Raw genomic sequence first — 20,289 nt, 5'->3', positions numbered from 1 at the left:
CCCTTTAGAAAAGGAACTGTGAAAAGCACCCAGGATCTAAAAGGCTTTCAGATAGATCATTTAATCTTCTATCAGCTGTTGGTGATTTTCACTGAAATACCACATACAATTGTTGCATACACCTAAAATTTAACTAAAATCATTAGTACTACGGCTTCCCAGGTGGTGCAGTGGTAAAGAACCTGCCTGCCAATGCAAGAGATGTGGGTTTGATCCCTGGGTCGGGAAGATCCCCTGGAGGAGGGTATGCAACCCACTCGTGTTCTTTCCAGAGGAGCCAGGTGAGCTACAGTCCACCAGGTTACAAAGAGTCAGACATGACTGAAGTGACTTAGCACCTAGCACCTACCAGCTGTTAAGCGTCTGTGTACAATGTGGGAGACCTGGGTTCAATGCCTGGGTCGGGAAGATCCCCTGGAGAAGGAAATGGCAATTCACTCCATTACTATTGCCTGGAAAATCCCATGGACTGAGAAGCCTGATAGGCTACAGTCCATGGGGTCGCAAAGAGTCGGACACCACTGACTTCCCTTTCACTTTCACCTTACCAGCAAGCCACAACATAAAGTGTTAGTTAAATCAAGCAAAATCATGACTATATCTCCCAGAGTTCAATGGTTCAAATTTCTTAAAGATTCCACAGCTTCCTCTGAAATACTGTTCTCTGGGTAAACACAAATGCATTTTATATCTTTGCTTCCCAGAATGGTCTCAAATAACAACTCTAAAGGAATGGCCAATCAAATTGAGGAACAGTTTAATTGGGGGAGAGGGAATTGAGGGAGAGGACAAAATTTCTGTCTTCATCCCTTGCATTTTCAGTCCTGATCTATTTGTCTTTGTCTAGAAAAATAACAAAAAAATACAATTTTAAAACTTTTCTTAAATGGAGAAATCACTCCATTCTCCTTTGGCTCATTTGGATTTTTTGGCAAGCTTTCTAATCATAGTATAGCTAAGGATTTCTTGTTACAATTCCATTCTTTAAAATATACAAGCAATTAATAATGGCATAATAAGTAGAATCTACTTGATCAAAGGGAAGCAGACAGATCATAACTGAGTTTTACTGAGTCACTGAATTTGAGAACTGTACTAGGCTGGTTTCCCAGGAAGTCAACTTGGAGGTGGAGATTTGGGTTTAGGAGGTTCATCAGGAATTGCTCTGTGGAGTGCTGCCTGGGCTTCCCAGGTGGCGCTAGTGGTAAAGAACCAGCCTGTCAATGCAGGAGATGCAAGAGATGCAGGTTCTATTCCTGGGTTGGGAAGATCCCCTGGAGAAGGGAATGTCAACCCACTCCAGTATTCTTGCCTGGAGAATTCCATGGACAGAGGAGCCTGACAGGCTACAGTTCATAGGGTCTCACAGAGTCAGATACGACTGAAGTGACTGAGCACATGGACACATACTACCTGTGGGGGAGGGAAGGAATCAGGATTGGGCAGAGGGAACGGTTGGGCTCCAGTGTTGTCCCAACAGAGGCCTCGAAGTAAGGATTGCCTTTCAGAGGTATCTGCACTGGGTGTCTGCATTGTGTGGTAGGCTTTGGTACCCATCGCACTCTGGCATTCATTCTGAGAAGGGATGGGACCTTTCACCAGGCAGTTCTCTGCTGCAGAGTATAATTGCTAGGGAGGGGTTTGGCTGTGAGCTGAGGGTAATGAGTGTTTGGTCCTGAAGAGGAATCTGGGTGGCCCACCATGGCATCCACTTCAGGCACTTCATTTATTTATTTTTTTGGCCATGCCTTTGGCATGTGGGATCTTAAATCCCTGACCAAGAATTGAACCCGTGCCCCCTGCAGTGGAAGCTCGAAGTCCTAACTTCTGGACCACCGGGGAATTCCCAACAAGCACTTTTTGATATTTGTTTTTCCAGCTTTTATCAAGTAACTTGACAGATGGCAACAGTCATTACCAGGCTCATCATTTAATGCAACATTAATTCATCTACATAGTCAATTTCCTACTGTATGCCAAGAACTGTACTGAACTTTGGCTATAAAATATTGAGTAGGTAGTGATATATTGTTTAGGAGCCCACCCCTGGCAGGGGTTTTGGACCCAGAAGCAGATGAGGACAGCTTGGCATTTGCTCTAGTATATGGAAATAATGGGAGAGTGTTGGGAGAGTAGTATTAGTGCTGAGTACAGTAAGTCCCCTACGTACAAACCTTCAAGTTGTGAACTTTCAAAGATACAAACGTGGGTGCCAGCCCCATATGCCAGCTGTTGTACTATACGCCTGCACTTTTCTAGGTACTGTACTGTAAGACTAAAAGTGTTTTTTTCTGTGTTTGTTTTTTATATATTATTTGTGTGAAAAATATTATAAGCCTGCTTCCCTTGTAGCTCAGTTGGTAAAGAATCTGCCTGCATTGCGAGAGACCCAGGTTCAATCCCTGGGTTGGGAAGATCTCCTGGAGAAGGAAATGGCAACCCACTCCAGTATCCTTGCCTGGAAAATCTCATGGACAGAGGACCCTGGTGGGCTGCAGTCCATGGGGTCTCAAAGAGTTGGGCACATCTGAGCGACTAACACTTACTTACTTATTATTATTATTAGATTTATTATTAGTAGTAGAGTATAGTACTATATAATCGATTGTGTTAGTTGGGTACCTAGGCTAACTATGTTGGACTTATGAAAAAATTGGATTTACAGATGCGTTCTTGGAATGGAACTTGCTTGTATTTAGGGTATTACTGTAGATATAGGCAAGAACACTTTAAAAAGAAGAGACAACTCTTAAGATAAACCACCGTCACCTAATCATTCAAACGTAATTTCTCTCCCCAGCTTCATCCTCGCTCGAAAAGCTGACCGCCTCGCTAAAGTGCATAAAGATATAAGGTAAGAATTTACATCTGAAACACGTAAAAGGTTAGCTTTTTATTGTGCTTGATGCACTAACAACAGTATAATAACATTATGAAAAATGCAATCATCTGTTAATCTCAAAATCCCAACAAATCAACCTTTTTGTATTTTGCTAGCCCCCTTTTGACTCATGCCTCCCACGTGCTTATATTAATTTAGTTTTACACCTCTGTTTGTTTTACAGGGGTTGAGAGGTAGGGTTTCTCAGTAAGATGGATGGAGAAAAATCATTTAAAAATGGTAGCTCTGAAAAAAGCTTAAGAGGCCAAGTCCCAATGACCTTTATTCCATCTCCAAGGTTCTCCAACATGTACTTTTTCTGAAAAGCAGATCCATACATAGGTGTTCAAACCTATTGCATGTTTGTCAGCAAGGTGATGTCTCTGCTTTTTAAAATACCATCTAGGTTTGTCATGACTTCCCTTCCAAGGTGCAAGCGTCTTTTAATTTCATGCCTGCAGTCACCATCCACAGTGATTTTGGAGTCCAAGAAAATAAAATCTGTCACTACTTCCACTTTTTCCCCTTCTATTTGTCATGAAGTGGTGGGACCAAATGCCATGGTCTTAGTTTTTTGAATGTTGAGTTTCAAGTCAGCTGTTTCACTCTCCTCTTTCACCCTCACCAAGAGGCTCTTTAGTTCCTCTTCATTTTCTGCCATTAGAGTGGTATCATCTGCATATCTCAGATTGTTGATGTTTCTCCTGGCAGTTTTGGTTCCAGCTTGGGATTCATCCAGTCCAGCATTTCGCATGATGTACTCTGCATATAAGTTAAATAAACAGGGTGACAGTACACAGCCTTATCATACTCCTTTCCCAATTTGGAACCAGTCCATTGTTCCATGTCTGGTTCTAATTGTTGCTTCTTGTCCTACACACAGGTTTCTCAGGAGACAGGTAAGGTGGTCTGATATTCCCATCTCTTTAAGAATTTTCCACAGTTTGTTGTGATCCACACAGTCAAAGGCTTTAGTGGAGTCAATGAAGCAGATGTTCTTCTGGAATTCCCTTGCTTTCTCTATGATCTAGCAGATGTTGGCAATTTGCCCTGCCTTTTCTAAATCCAGCTTGTACATCTGGAAATTCTCAGTTCATGTACTGCTGAAGACTAGCTTGAAGGATTTTGAGCATAACCTTAGTAGCAAGTGAAATGAGTGTAATTGTATGGTAGTTTGAACATTCTTTGGCATTACCCTTCTTTAGGATTGCAATGAAAAATGACTTTTTCCAGGCCTGTGGTCACTGCTGTTTTCCAAATTTGCTGGCATATTGAGTGCAGCACTTTCACAGCATTATCTTTTAGGATTTGAAATAGCTCAGCTGGAATTCCATCACCTCCACTAGCTTTGTTCATAGCAATGCTTCCTAAGGCCCACTTGACTTCACACTCCAGGATGTCTGGCTCTAGTTGAGTGACCACATCATCATGGTTATCTGGGCCATTAAGGCCTTTTTTGTATAATTCTTCTGTGTATTCTTACCACCTATTCTTAATCTCTTCTGCTTCAGTTAGGTCCTTACCATTTCTGTCCTTTATCATGCCCATCCTTGCATGAAATGTTCCCTTGGTGTCTCCAGTTTTCTTGAAGAGATACCTAGTCTTTCCCATTCTGTTGTTTTCCTCTATTTTTGCATTGTTCGTTTAAGAAGACCTTATCTCTCCTTGTTATTCTCTGGAACTCTGCATTCAGTTGGGTATATCTTTCCCTTTCTCACTTGCCTTTCACTTTTCTTTTTCCTCAGCTATTTGTAAAGCCTCCAGAGACAACCACTTTGCCTTCTTGCATTTATTTTTCTTGGGGGTGCCTTTGGTTACTGCCTCCTGTCCAATGTTAACAAACTTCTCTCCATAGTTGTTCAGGCACTTTCTCTACCAGATCTAATCCCTTGAATCTATTCATAACCTCCATTGTATAATCATAAGGGATTTGATTTAGATCATACCTGAATGGCCTTGTGGTTTTTCATAGTTTATTCAATTTAAGTCTGAATTTTGCCCCTTATAGAGCTCGTGATCTGAGCCATAGTCAGATCTGGTCTTGTTTTTGCTGACTGTATAGAGCTTCTCCATCTCTGGCTGCAAAGAATATAATCAATCTGATTACATCTGGTGATATCCATGCATAGAGTCATCTCTTGTATTGGTGGAAAAGGGTGTTTTCTATAACCAGTGTGTTCTCTTGACAAAACTGTTAGCCTTTGCCCTGCTTCATTTTGTACTCCAAAGGCCTGTTACTCCAGGTATCTCTTGACTTCCTACTTTTGCATTCCAACCCCCACATGATGAAAAGGACATCTTTTTTTGGTGTTAGTTCTAGAAGGTCATGTAGGTCTTCATGGAACTATTCCTCTTTCAGCATTACTGCTTGGGTCATAGACTTACTGTGATTAGATTACTGTGATGTTGAATGGTTTGCCTTGGAAACGAACTAAGATCATTCTGTCGTTTTTGAGATTGCACTCAAGTACTGCATTTCAGACTCTTTTGTTGACTATGAGGGCTACTCCATTTCTTTGAAGGGATTCTTGCCCACAGTAGTTGATATGATGGTCATCTGAATTAAATTCGCCCATTCCTGTCCATTTTAGTTCACTGATTCCTAAGATGTTGATGTTCACTCTTGCCATCTCCTGCTTGACCACATCCAATTTACCTTGATTCATGGACCTAACATTCCAGGTTCCTGTGCAATATTGTTCTTTACAGCATTGGACTTTAGTTTCACCACCAGATACATCCACAACTGAGCATCATTTCTGCTTTGTCCCAGCTTCTTCTTTCATTCTTTCTGGAGATACTAGTAACTGCCCTCTACTCTTCCCCAGTAGCATATTAAACACCTTCCAACCTGGGGGTGCTCATCTTCTGGTGTCATATCTTTCTGCCTTTTCATAATATTCATGGGGTTCTCACAGTCAAAATACTGGAGTGGTTTGCCATTCCCTCCTCCAGTGGACCACATTGTCTCAAAACTCTTCACTATGACCCTTCCATCTTGGGTGGCCCTGCATGATATGGCTCATAGCTTCATTGAGTTATGCAAACCCTTTCATTACGACAGGGATAACCCTAAATCCTTTGTTAGCTTTTGAAGAGGGTGTGCGTGCAAATATATACTTCTCTCTGCATTTGATTTAAAAATGAAGCAGCAAATCAACTAGCAGACCTTGCTTTGAGAGTTACTTTGATGACTTTGCAAGTTAGGGAAAGGCCGCAGACGTTCCCACAATTGCACATGGGTTTGTTTATTTGAGCAACCATGAGATTTGATGTCAGGAAAGGGGAACTATTTTAGTGTCTGCCTACTCACTCAATAGAGGAAGAAGTTGGGGGTCTGGCGATGGGGAATGATTTGTTCAAGGCTCCATAGCCAGCTTGTGACAAAGTCACGAATAGCATCTAATGTGTATTTTTTTTCATTATGTCATACTAAGCTTGACATTTTCTTTTGGATTTCCTGCCTTCCCTCCTTATTAATAGTAAAATAAATACCAGCCTGGATGTAGACATTTGGTTTTGATTCCACATAGTGGCTAAACTTCTCAAAAGTTTTTATAAGGCAAAACCACTTGGAATTCTGAATGTCATTGACTCAAGTAATAGTTCCCAGAACAAACTACGTCAACATTTCCCAAAGGATGTTTGGAAAATATATTTTTTCTGAGGCTGATAGATTTTGATTTGGTAGGTTAGGGGTGGGGCCTGAGTATTTGCATATTTTAACAAGCCTTTTGAGTAATTATGATGAGCAGCCAGGTTTAGAAACCAGTACGTATATCCAACTTGCACAATGACTTCTTTTGTACATCATTTAAAGTATGTTCTGTTATTTTTAGAGCCTAGCTAAGCAACCAGTGCATTGTTGTACCATCCTTATCTTATATAACTTTTCTAAAAATTTTTATATTAATGGGAGGAAGGGATAGAGAAGATAATTTCCTATGTGTTCATTAGAACTCATCATTGACTCATTTAATAATGTGAAATACAGTCAATAATGACAAATTTCTATGATAACTGGTTTACTGTTCTTGAATGAAAAGTTAACTATAGAGTAGTTTGATTACATTTTAGAGTTCACTCTGTTTTAACAAAGATGTTATTACATGTACCTAAAGTAAATGAAGCATTGTTAAGTTTTCAGGATAACAATTGTCAATATTTTTGTTTTCTTATTGACTCAAAATATCAGAATTATTTCTTGTAACACTCTTGTGAAGTAGGTAAGAATTGGTCATATCATAGAGTAGAAAAGAGGGTACCACACTGGACTGAGGATGGATTTTGATTCAGTAAATTTTTATTGAGCACTTACTACAGGTGGGATGCTCAGGAGAGTATACCCTTGACCCTGCCATTAATGAGCTGAGTGATGTTGAGCTAGTCTCTTGAGCACACTGAGCCTCAGTCTCTTCATGTCTGAAATGAATGGCTTGGATTACACAGAGAGAGACAGACAGGTACACAGTAGTCTTGAGACTTCTTCCAGTTCTGCCTTTCCTTTGTCATTATTGAGCTGTAGTATGAACAGCTCCTTGAAGGACAGTGAATCTTGCCTGCCTGTACTGGAACTTAAATAGCTATCTCATGATGTGTGACATCACCTCAGAAGTGGCATTTGTCTCTCCCTTAAAACCTTCCATGGTAAAGTGGTATTGGTAAACAGCATCTATCATTCCGCCTCCTTCTCTTGATTTACTACTATAGCCACGGGATGGAAACTCTAGGAGTTGTATAAATCATGTAAGTGTGAGCCTTCAGGTAAATGTATAAAGTTACACTTTGTCCAACATTATTCAGAGACATTGGGAACACCTGTGAAATTGGGAACACTTGTTTTCTATTGTAACTGGCAACATGAAATTGGCATCTTTTAAAATTTATTTCTAATAACTATAACCTTCCCTTACCTCCTTCCTTCCCCCCAATATTTTTTTTTACCATTTGTCTCTTTAGCTTTTAATGCTTATCTTACAGATTTGAATTAAACCCTTTATGACATTTTTAGCAATTTTTTCCAGTCATTTATTAGTGTATAAGAAAGTATCTTGAAGCACTTTCAATATTTAACCTATATAAAGACTAAAAAAGATAAATACCTAACGTGTATAACTGGATCAGTGTTAACCTGTTTAAACAATTTCTAAAACAGACCTATTCATTTCTAAAATGGGTAATTTTAGTAAATTAGAGCTTTTAAACTTTACCAAGAGTGATTGTGAGTTTAAAATGTATCTGTTTCAAGAAGTGCTTAGATAGGGAATTCTCTGGCAGTCCAGTGGTTAGGACTCAATGCTTTAACTTCTGGTTCAGTCCCTGGTTGGGGAACTAAGATCCTGCAGGTCAAATGGCATGGCCAAATAAAAATAAATTAATGGTAATCTTTTTTTAAAAGAAGTGCTTAGATGAATAAAACTACTGATTTTTAAGATACAGTATGTGCCATGTTCTGTGCTGGTCATTTGCACAATGAATTATGAGGGTGGTCAGAGACTGTTTTAAGGTAATATCACATAACACATCATGCCCACTGCTCCTCCATGCCCTTAGGACCCAGTACTGTGTCCACAGACCATTCTGACAAGTGACAGATTACTACCCTGGAATGACCATAGGCCTCTCCTAGTATAGCATGTGTTATGTTATATTTAAAAGATTAAATGAGCTTTATATGTTGGTAGATATTTAAAACATAAACATAGGATAGTTAAAAGACACATCATACTTACTATAGACTTATAAAAGGGATTTAGAATTTTGCATATTTCCAAATAGTAACTTAGAATCAATTCCTAAAACTGAATTTAATTCAATCTCATTTTCTCCATTTTAATCTTGAAAAGATATGGTAGTAGGTAGTGGAAGAGGCAAAAATGTAAAAGAGAACAGTTGGTTGAATCTTCAAAGCACATAACTGTGTCAGGAAAAAGAGGGTTAATTTGAGGGCAGAGATTCAAGGAACTGGTCATTCAGTGTAGTGACTGAAGGCCATTGATTTTAATTTTTCACTTAATAAATCTGGTTCATTGCAAGAACCCTGGAACTCACTGTGTTTATTCCATACTCATCAGTCATTACTTCCTTCACATTCTTTGGTTCTTTTTTTTTTATAGGAAAAGAAAAATCTGTGAACTGTACGCCAAAGTGCTAGGATCTCAAGAAGCTTTACATGTAAGAAATCCCCATCTTTAATCCCTAGCAGGTTCTGCTCTGTTTGCTCTGAGTGGTAAAGCAAAGCAGATTCTGGTTTCCTGACAGTCTTATGAAGAGAGTATAAAGGGATATGCTTACTGGAGGATTAACTTCAGCAGTCACAAAGGGCCATTAAAATGCTGCTGTCGGTGCATGCAATTTCTGATGCAGCAGTTCCTTGGGCTGTTTAAATGCTCGCTGGATAACTGGCAGCCAGGAGTAATGAGAGGCAGAAGCTGCAGGTATTATCTCCAGGGTGACTGAGATCAGTCCCTGGAACAGAGGCCCTGCCCTCTTGTCAGCGTCAACTGATCACTGCCAAATAAAATCCCAGCTATATCATTATTTGTTGATGCAGACACAGTAGTATATACTTGATAAGATAGACTGAATCTGGACTCTCTGCCCAGGTCAAAGTCATACTAATTTGTTTTTCCATCTGCAGACTCAATTTATACTTCATTTAGGAATTTCGGTGCTCTCAATCTACCACTGAAAGCAATTAAGAGGATGAAATTATTTTTAAAGACCCTAGCAGAGAGCGGGGGGCTCTTCCAGGGGATTTTCTCTGAACTGTTGGAAGACTAAACTTGCAGAATGTGTTAGGGAAATCAGAGAAGGTCCTCTCACGTCCCTTGGGAAATATTTTTCATCTTTAAGTGTCCTCTTTTTAATAGTATTCCCATCATTCACATTTCCAGCTGAGAGAAGTGGTTCTGAAAAAAGCCTTTTTCTTAGACACTATGCTTTCCTTCTACTTTCTCCCTTCTACCCCCCACCCCTTTTTTAGCAGTAATGCCCTGGTAGATAGGGAAGTAAGGTCTGTTATTTAAAGAATGCAGAGATTTGAGCAAACCCTTCCAGAACCTGATTGTTGATAGAGTCTTAAAGACTTCAAAATCCACATAGAGATACCCTCTTTTCCAGATATTGGGATACTTCCTGTCTCTCCTAGGCAAGAGGTTGAGAAAGTCAAAGTGTATGTGTTTTGTCTGTTGGTACCTCACAAAAGGCCATTACTTGGTACTGTCATGTTTCCCCTTAAGTTAGAAAAACAGGACTACTTTAAAAAAATAAACTTTAAACGTTTTGTTACAGTAAAGCACATAAGAGCCTTAATTGTTGACTGGCAGCATTTCAGCTTTGTCTTCCCTTTGAAATTTTCTCCCCCTGAACTGCAGCCAGTGCACTATGAAGAGAAGAACTGGTGTCAGGAGCAGTACTCCGGAGGCTGCTACACTGCCTACTTCCCCCCGGGGATCATGACTCAATACGGAAGGTACTACCCAAACACTGTACCAATGGATACAAGACGTGTGCCAAGCTTAAAGCTAGATAAGCCAAGCTCAGTGGGGATTTTAGAAACAGGAATCAGCATTCCTATATGTAATGTCCCAGATAGTTTGTATTCTCTAGGTGTCCATAGGAAAAGAAGTATGTCCATATGTAGAACAGTGCCTGGCAGCACATAGAACAATTGCAGAGCACTGGTGAGGAATTCAGGAGTCACTGGTACACGTGAGAATCCTGCAAGCTGCAGTGTCCTCCAAGGAGCCTTCTTGAGCTCAACTAAACATTTAGTCTTGCACGACTACCCTAGGCTCCTGGGCACCAATCTACAGAAAAGGACATGGGCTAAAGATGTCTTGCCAGCAGAGCAGCATCAGACATCATGGGGAAGCATCTCACTGTGTACGGCTAAGGTGTGAGCAGTTGACATGCGCACAAGATGGGAAAATTCACCTTAGCTTAGAAACCCCTTAGCTCACAGGAGCCTTTGTGTCTTAAAACAGCCTCATAGGCAGTATCTAGGATCTCCACAAAGGATATGCCCAGTTACAAGAGGCAGCATGCTCAAGAAAGCCCAAACATTTCCCAGATATTTAGACTCTTTCCAGATATTTGCAATTTATGAGTTTTCCCAGCCTAGATACAAGTTACCAGTGAGGGGGTGGAGGACAACCATTTTTACCATAAGCAGCAGTTGCCTGGTAACATATATGGCCTCATGCCTTCATCAGGTTTCTAGAGAAACAGACCTAAAATGTTAACTCAAGGTCATGTGTGTCCACAGAGAAGGAATAAGGGTTTGTTAATAATCCTTTCCTTATATGAGCTTTTCATTTGTTTTTCTTAATTGAATTATTAATTACGCAATGATTTGAGTTCAATAGACATGTGTAGTATTTCAGTGAAAGTCATCAATATCTGATGCAAGATTAAACGGTTCATGGGGAACCCTATTTAGATCTTGGGTGCTTTTTACAATTCCTTTTCCAAAGGGCAGTTAGTGTTGGCTTATTTCTGTCAAATCTCAAGCCGAGAATGAATAGCCTTTGTTAGTGATAACAGTATTGATGAACTGGAGTGGTTCTGGAATCAAAGTAGAAGTCTAGGAGATGGGACTAGGATCAGGGATAGATGAAGCCAAGGATTCCTGAGTTGGAAAAAGGCGTGACGGCAGGTTGAGGTGAAGTCCTTTGGGGTGGAGGTACACCGTTTAGGAGATTTCATGCAAGTGGCTGTAAGAATCAAAGCCAACAAGGTAGGAGGGGACAGTGGCTCATTCAGCCCAGCCTTTCCGTGGTTCTTTTCACCAAGACCTCTCTGTAAGAGAAAGCCCATTTCACTACCCTCAGCCAGTCTCTGGATACATCCATAGAAGCTAATTGTACAGAGGTTTGTTTGTTTGTTTGTTTGTTTTTAATTGTAGTTGATTTACTGTGTTGTGTTAATTTCTTCCATACAGGAAAGTGACTCAGTTATGCATTTTACATATTCTTTTTTATATTTGTTTCCAGTATGGTTTATCCCAGGACATTGAGTATAGCTCCCTGAGCTATACAATAGGGCCTTGTTGTCCATCCATTGTATATGTAACAGTTTGCATCTACTAACCCCAAACTCCCAGAGGTTGTTTTTGAAGAAGATAGACACATAATCCTTTGGATCTCTCCTTTGCTAGAAATGAGTTCCTCTTCCTGTCTTCCCACTCACCACCATTGTTCTTCCCGGCAGTCAGATGAGATCTCATGAAGAACACACCCCTTCCTGTAGGTAGCAGAATGGACTGCAAATAGGAAACATGCAGCAAATGAATCTGAGTGTGGACTTAATGTATGTTCTTACATTTTAATTCTAGCTAGCTAGAAAAAGGTCTCATTATCCTTAGCGATTGATGATCTCATATCCTGATTCTCTCTGGCTTAAAAGCTCAGATCCTTTGGTGCAGACCCAGGAAACAAGGAGGAGCCTTTCACCTTTGGCTGAGTTGCATAGGAGTTTTGGAAACAATTTGGGCTTCCTTGTCTTCTGTGGGGTTTTAGGTGAGGGCCACGATTAGCTCATTTACCCTCAGCGCCTTCCCAGGTAACTGTGTGACCTCTCTGTTCCCTTGAAGGGTTATTCGCCAACCTGTAGGCAGGATTTACTTTGCTGGCACGGAAACTGCCACACAATGGAGCGGTTATATGGAAGGAGCAGTAGAGGCTGGTGAACGGGCAGCTAGAGAGGTAAGACAGGAAGCCGAATGGCTGGCTCTCCCTCTTGAGTCCACTGACGTAGTTGTCATCTGGTCTTTCCAGATCGTGCCACTGATCATCTATCTATTAATAGATGTCCACTTCTCTGCCCCTCACTCCACTCATGAGGCTCATCTGTGGCCAGCAGGGCCTTGAATCTGTCGAAAGTACAGAACCTCATAATACCATGGCCACTTTCTTTCAGGTCTTTTCTTTTTCTTTTTTGTTTCTTTCAGGTTTTGAATGCTTTGGGGAAGCTGTCTGCCAAAGATATCTGGATCCAAGAACCTGAAGCTGAAGTAAGTTTGGTAGCTCCATCTCTATAGACCAGGAATCGCATATAAAAATCTCAACTTCTAGCCTCTGATGTCTTTGTAGATGCCACTCTCCAGGGAAGATCCAGATACTGATTTTGCAGATATATTTTACCACTCCTTATTCCTGCAAGAGTTTTTTTTGCTAACGATCTATGTTCATTCATCCAGGATGTTCCAGCTGTAGAGATCACCCCCAGCTTCTGGGAGAGAAACCTGCCTTCCGTATCAGGCCTGCTGAAGATTGTTGGGTTTTCCACATCGATAACTGCCCTGTGGTTTGTGATGTACAGATTCAGGCTGCTAAGCCGATCCTGAAGTTTTGGCTTCATGCTTTTTGCTTATCCTTCCCCGGTATCATCAAAAGCAAATTGCTGACCCATAGAACAGCCGTGCAATCAGATCATCTTTAAGTGAACTGATTTAACCCCTCAGTTTAATCTCAGTGTATGACCTCCTTAATTTCCAGAAGATCAAGCTCCATCTTGTGATTTGTCTGTAGACCAGCTCGTGTTGATTGGTAGAAAAATAACCTGTGATCAATTTCTTAACATCAAGAAGTTAAAGTTGACATGCTCATGATAAACAGTTTCTGTGTCCTATTTTTCTCCCCTTTAACATAAAATACCTGATGATCACAGGAATGAAGCATTTAACTTTCTCTCTGTAGAGGTTGAGTAGATTAAAGCCCAGCCTGTGACTGTCCTTCGAAGTTCTTAGCAAAGGATAAAGTGTAGGCCCAGAGACTCGAAACTTCCTGGGTGAGCAGCCCCCACTTTGGATAAGGGAAAGCAGTGGAGGTAGAGTTCAGGCCCTCAGACCACAACATCTTGTGGGCTGCTGTCTCAGGGATCTCCTGACCACTTCTAATTCCTGTGAAGTTTCTAGACACTGGTAGCTCAGACCACAAAGAATCTGCCTGCAATGTAGGAGACCCAGGTTTGATCCCTGGGTCAGGAAGATCCCCTTGAGGAGAGCATGGCAATCTACTCTAGTATTCTTGCCTGGAGAATTCCATGGACAGAGGAGCCTGGCAGGCTACAGTCCATGGGGTCATAAAGAGTTGGACACAACTGAGCTACTAACACTAAAACTAAACTAAACTTCTAGACATCTAGTCTTCGTGATAGTTTGTTTGCATTTTTCCCCTTTTTCTTAAAGAGGACAGTGTTTACCAAGGGATGTTTAAATTGATTTGCTGTGACTGGTATGTAGCTCCCTAGATGAGCAAAATAGTAGCCAGACTGTCCCCCAGGAGAGCTCCCTGTTTCGCTCCTCGTGAGACCAACTACAGTAGGCTTCTTCGCATCCTCCTGGAAGGTGGCTAGACATTACTTGGCCCATTGTCCTTGATAACATTCTGCCAATTCCAAGGAAGCAGTATTTTCCTTTCTTCGGGTAGACCCTTCTGAAGGCCCCTAGTGGCAGATATTTTTTTCTTTTCTTTTTTCTACAGCCATAATAAAATCAGGCAGATCTGTTAACTATGTTTTTACATGGTTTGTTATTGTTGTTTACTGGGTCAGTCATGTCTGACTCTTTGTGACCCCATGAACTGTAGCCCACTAGGCTCCTCTGTCCATGGGATTTTCCAGGCAAGAATACTGGAGTGGGTTGCCGTTTCCTTCTCCAGGGGATATTTCTGACCCAGGGATCAAACCTCTGTCTCCTGCATTGCAGGCAGATTCTTTACCACTGTGCCACCAGGGAAGCACTTCCACATGGTTACCTTTGAGTAATACCACCATGCCAGTTTCTCTCAAATAAGTACTGAAATGCACATGACAAATTTCTGATTGTTATTTCATGAGACTAATCAAGCACAGAAAGGAAATTAGGGCTCTTGTTATAACCTCACTTGTTTTCATTATTAAGATTTATAAAAGACATGAAATTGAATGATTTTATATATGAAGACTAAGTTTATCTTAGGAGAAATGTGAGTTCAGAACAGTACTCGCCTCTTATCTTTCCCATTTTAAAAACTGTCGGGGGAGTTCCCTGGCGGTCCAGAGGTTAAGACTCTGTGCTTTCACCACCAGGTCCAGGGTTTGATCCCTGGTTGGGGAACTAAGATCCTGCAAGCTGCCCCATGTGGCAAACAAACAAACAAACAAAAAAAAACTGTCAGATTTTTTAAAAAACCCAAAAGTTTCAGCCATAAAGTGTATACACACACACACACACATATATGAAAATCAGCACAGATGTGATCAAATAAAGCAGTCAAGAAGATTCAGAAGATTCTGTGGACTCAGCTACCCAGGTGGTAGATACCCAGTAATATTCTGCATCATTGATGAATGAGGCATTTCATTTTAAATGAAGTTTCTAGCTAGCTGAAGCTTGTTCTTTGTGTGCAAAAATATTTAAATCAACTAAAATTTTGATGGAGTCACTTCCACACATTTAGTACATAAGCTAGATTCAGATTCCTTTTTTAGAATTAATCCTGTCAACCGTTCTGTCTCTGGATTATTTTATACTTTTATAATAGAGTATGCCATTTGTAATAGAGTGATACCATTTTTAATAGAGTGATACCATCGTCTTTGCCCCTGTACTAAATGCCGCACAGTTGTTTCAAAGCTGAAGAGTCTACTGCTGCTTCTATCTTCTCCCATATTCGGTATTCATGTCACATCCTTATTTCTATTATCTCCCAGTAACTCTTAATCTAATCTGCTGTCTATTTTTTTATTGAATGGGAATTAAAGATTGCCAGAGGAACCAACCCAAGTTTATTACATAATTAACCTTATTGTAAATCCAAAATTACATCCTGAGAGCAAAGAGCAGGATTTTCTGCCAGTCTATACCTTGCAATTGAAAAGCATTTTAGCTAAGTTGAGAGTTTTGGTATTGTCTTGGATATGCCCTAATATGTAAGAACTTGCTGCATTTTATACCAAAGTGCTTTGAGAAATCACATCCCTGATCTATTTCAGTTATTTCTGTTTGCTTACTGATTAACTTGGTTCTGACACACCTCTGGGGAAATGCTGACAAATTTAACTGACAACAGTTTTAACAGTCATCAAGTTGTTAACATAGTTAACATGTCTCACATGTCGAAGGACTCCCAGAATGTGGGATTTACCCTCTTCTCAAACTTTTTAGCGAACCCTTTAATTCATCCGAATTAGATCAACCCTGTTAAGCTACAGATTATTAAAAATGAATGCCAGCCCAGGTGGTGCCTATGGGTGAAATGGCAGCTGAGAACTTTCCCACATACATGAGGTGATCCAATCCCGAGATGCAACAGGTCTTCTCTTCCACCTGCTCTCAAGTCAGTTTAAGCCGCTGATCAAGCCTGGCCCTGTTCAGTCACCTGCTTCACAGTTCGGAAGGCTGTCAGCCTCACTCAATAGTAAGGTTAAGAATGAGATTTGAAAAGTTAACCTTCTTTTCACAGCTTTTAAATAAGGATGTATATCAGCCTGAAGACGCAGTATTGAAGGATTGTGAACCATGTTTAGTCTGTGAACTTGGTGCCTACTGTTCTGTCTGAAATGTGCCCCAGTGCTATACGTGGGAGTACACATGTATGTATTGACACTGCAGTACGGTTTTGCCTTTCTGGTATTGTTTTGTTTGTTAATAAAGTGCACTATCACCTCTGATTCAGACCTGGCTCCTCTATTTAGGTGATGGCTTGAACGTTAAATGGCTTCTTATAGCAGGAGGTTACAGTGAAGTGTTGTCCATGAAGGATGAGCTTAAAAAGCCACCTGGTATGGACTCCAAATTCCCAAAGTTCAGTTTGAGTTGGATTTTTTCAAGGTTTCCTGGAAGCTGATTAAACACAAGAATATTATCTGCCCAACTGGGCCACAAAAGATGTAGAGTTTGATCAGAGCTTTTTCACTTAATTAGCTTATGATTCCTTGAACAAATGCCTTGGTTCTCTGCCTCAGTCTCCCCATCTGGAAAAGGGTGGGTTGACCTTGATGGTTCTCAAGGATTCTTTTTGTGTCAGCATTATGTCATTTATGCATTTGTTGCCAGAATTCTGTGCTTGCCTATCTATATGGCAGGACGAGTCACTCAGCCTTTCTGTATCTCAGTTCACTCCTTGACTTAAGTTAGGTTTTCTAGAAACAGACTCTGAGATGTAGAGTCAGGGCAGAAAGTTAATTGGGGATGACTCTCAGGAAATACACATAAGGGGGTGAGAAAGGCAGGATTGGGCAGGAGTTGACCCACAAAGCAGTTGCAGCCAGGGCCTCAGCAGATCTTAAGAGGGAGCTGAAAGGGCCCTTGAGAATCATCCCCCATTGAGGCAAGGGGGTCTGGCTTCTGTATCCCTTCACTGGCTTCCCTCTGGAGTCTTCCCAGGTGACTCAGCGGTAAAGAATCCACCTGCTAAGCAAGAGACGCAGGTTCAGTCCCTGGGTCAGGAAGATCCCCTGGTGAAGGAAATGGCTACCAACTCCTGTAGTCTTGCCTGGAGAATCCCACAGACAGGCTGTGGTCCATGGGGTCACAGAGAGTTGGACACTAATAAGCAACTGAAAAGCAGAACAGAGCTGGGAAGGGTTGTTATGTTGGATGAGGAACTGCTGTTGTGAACCGAGCTCAGCCTAGATTCCCAGCAGCCAAGGGAGTCCAGGCAGGGGTACTCACAGTATGGATACTCTACACCATCCAAAAACAGAGTTGCCCTTTGTCAGGTAAAAGACATTGTGGACTTGAGCTTTGGTTTTACAGATAGAATGGAGCTGTCTATGTGAACCTATCCCTGTTAGGTAAGGAAATTGCCTTTAAAGATGGCATTCTGCACTGTTTATGTGGAAGAAAAATAAAACTGGAAGTTACCCTGGAAGTGATTCAAACTCTGTCTCAACAAAGGAACCCCCCTCTACAAGTTACTAATAGATTAAAGTGGAGGAGGGATGTGCACTTACAAGCAAGAGTCCAAAATCCCATGTCTTCAGGAGTCAGGCAGCTTAAAATGAACAGCAGCAGGCATGAGACATTAGGGAGTAGTATGGACTGTAGCATTCAGAAAACGAAGATCATGGCATCCGGTCCCATCACTTCATGGGAAATAGATGGGGAAACAGTAGAAACAGTGTCAGACTTTATTTTTCTGGGCTCCAAAATCACTACAGATGGTGACTGCAGCCATGAAATTAAAAGACGCTTACTCCTTGGAAGGAAAGTTATGACCAACCTAGATAGCATATTCAAAAGCAGAGACATTACTTTGCCAACAAAGGTCCGTCTAGTCAAGGCTATGGTTTTTCCTGTGGTCATGTATGGATGTGAGAGTTGGACTGTGAAGAAGGTTGAGTGCCGAAGAGTTGATGCTTTTGAACTGTGGTGTTGGAGAAGACTCTTGAGAGTCCCTTGGACTGCAAGGAGATCCAACCAGTCCATTCTGAAGGAGATCAGCCCTGGGATTTCTTTGGAAGGAATGATGCTAAAGCTGAAACTCCAGTACTTTGGCCACCTCGTGCGAAGAGTTGACTCATTGGAAAAGACTCTGATGCTGGGAGGGATTGGGGGCAAGAGGAGAAGGGGATGACAGAGGATGAGATGGCTGGATGGCATCACCGACTCGATGGATGTGAGTCTGAGTGAACTCCGGGAGTTGGTGATGGACAGGGAGGCCTGGCATGCTTCGATTCATGGGGTCACAAAGAGTCGGACACGACTGAGCGACTGATCTGATCTGATGGACTGTAGCTGACCTGGGAAGAATCTGCCCCTCAGAAGAACATTTATATCAAAATTCCTTTAAAAGATTCCTAGCCAACCAAAACATATGAAGGCTTTTCTCAGAGGTCCAGATTGTTCTCAAGTCTCAAATAAATGCTAGGTTTGGTTTTACATCACATGAATGCCAAACTCTTCTCAGATGCCTTTGATGTTCTGAGAACCAAGACCAGCAACCAATTGGTAAAACTCTCAGGAATGGGCAAAAAAGGCCTGATTAAGGGCAAAAAGAGAGGGGCGGAAAAGACAGAAAAAAAGCTCTCCTAGATCAAAAATCCCCCTCATGAAATAACACTTCCAGTGGCCCATCCCAAGGCACTTCTTATCTTCTGCTGTGTCCATGTCATGATTGATAAGAGCAGTGCCAAAATTTATTGGGAAAACTGCACCCTCTCTGTAAGATAGAAGTCATAGCTCTTCAGTCAGCATTTAATTTCTGCTGACTATAATTCTTTTTTTTTTCTATGATACAGTTCTAGTAAGCAGCATATCAATATTGAATGGATTAACTTTTTAAAACCACACTATCCACTTTACACTGACATGGTGGTAAAACTGCAAGACACATCCCTTAGCCTGGAGAAACTGGCTGATATGTTGGAGGAACAGGATCCAAACAAAGGAAGATGCTGGGTATCTAGTAAGAATCTCTTCTCTGTTAGAGCTTAAGGCTCTGTTCCCTGGTATTCAGCAAATAAGACAGGTAGAGCCTACCTTATGGAGCGCATAGCACTGCAGACACCAGCACATTCACGAGATACTAGGGGGAGTTTCCAGAAGGATATGAGATTTAAGGGGAGGTTTTGAGGATCTGTCCTCAAACCTCTATAAGCATTATCACTATGGGACACATCAGTAAGAACCCTACACAGGGCTGGGGCTTCCCTGATGGCTCAGTGGTGAAGAATCGCCTGCCAATGCAGGAGACTCGGGTTCCATCCCTGATCCGGGAGGATCCTACATGCTGCAGAGCAGCTAAGCCCGTGCATCAACTACTGAACCTGTGCTCTAGACCCTGGGAGCCGCAACTACTGAACCCATGTGTCTAGAGCCTGTGCCCCGCAACAAGAAGCTACCACAATGAGAAGCCCAAGCACCACAACTACAGAGTAGCCCCTATTCACGGCAACTAGAGAAAGCCTGTGCAGCAACAAAGACCCAACACAGCCAAAAAATAAAAATTTATGTGTGTATATATATATACACACACACATAAAAGACAAAAAAAGAACCTTATACAGGGCAGAGAAAGGAAATAAAAAAATAATAAGATTGTTATCTTAGTCTGTTTGGGCTACTCTAACAAAAACGTCATAAATTAGATGGCTTATAAACAGCAGTAGTTAATTCCTGCCAATTCTGGAGGCTGGGAAGTTCAAGATCAAGGCCCTGGAAGATTCGAGGTGTGGCAAGGGCCTGCTTTCGGGTTCATAGAGGTCTAGCTGTGTCCTCACATGGTGGAAGGGGCAAAGGATCTTTGTGGAGCCTCTTTATAAGAGCACTAATTCTATTCATGAAGATGCCACCCTCATGACCTGATCAGCTTCCAAATGTCCGAGCCCCAAATATCATCAACTTTGGGGTTAGAATTTCACCATGAATTTTGGGAAGATACAAACATTCAGGCCACAGCAGATAGCATGGCTAAATGGTA

General features: G+C 41.4%; 1 protein-coding gene across 1 annotated transcript in view; it reads left to right on the top strand.

The window, feature by feature from the left end:
* MAOA (monoamine oxidase A) overlaps positions 1 to 13,497 on the top strand; it is an 80,682-nt gene extending 67,185 nt beyond the window's left edge. Inside the window, exons 10-15 of the mRNA NM_181014.2 lie at positions 2,801 to 2,854; positions 8,998 to 9,055; positions 10,258 to 10,355; positions 12,477 to 12,588; positions 12,834 to 12,896; positions 13,083 to 13,497. Coding sequence (NP_851357.2) covers positions 2,801 to 2,854; positions 8,998 to 9,055; positions 10,258 to 10,355; positions 12,477 to 12,588; positions 12,834 to 12,896; positions 13,083 to 13,229 — 532 coding nt within the window. The 3' untranslated portion in view covers positions 13,230 to 13,497. The remainder of the gene's footprint in view (positions 1 to 2,800; positions 2,855 to 8,997; positions 9,056 to 10,257; positions 10,356 to 12,476; positions 12,589 to 12,833; positions 12,897 to 13,082) is intronic.
* The last annotated feature ends 6,792 nt before the right edge of the window (positions 13,498 to 20,289 follow it).

Source organism: Bos taurus, chromosome X (genome assembly GCF_002263795.3).
Source record: "Bos taurus isolate L1 Dominette 01449 registration number 42190680 breed Hereford chromosome X, ARS-UCD2.0, whole genome shotgun sequence".
Taxonomy (NCBI): Eukaryota; Metazoa; Chordata; class Mammalia; order Artiodactyla; family Bovidae; genus Bos; species Bos taurus.
This window is presented reverse-complemented; position numbering and strand designations above follow the sequence as displayed.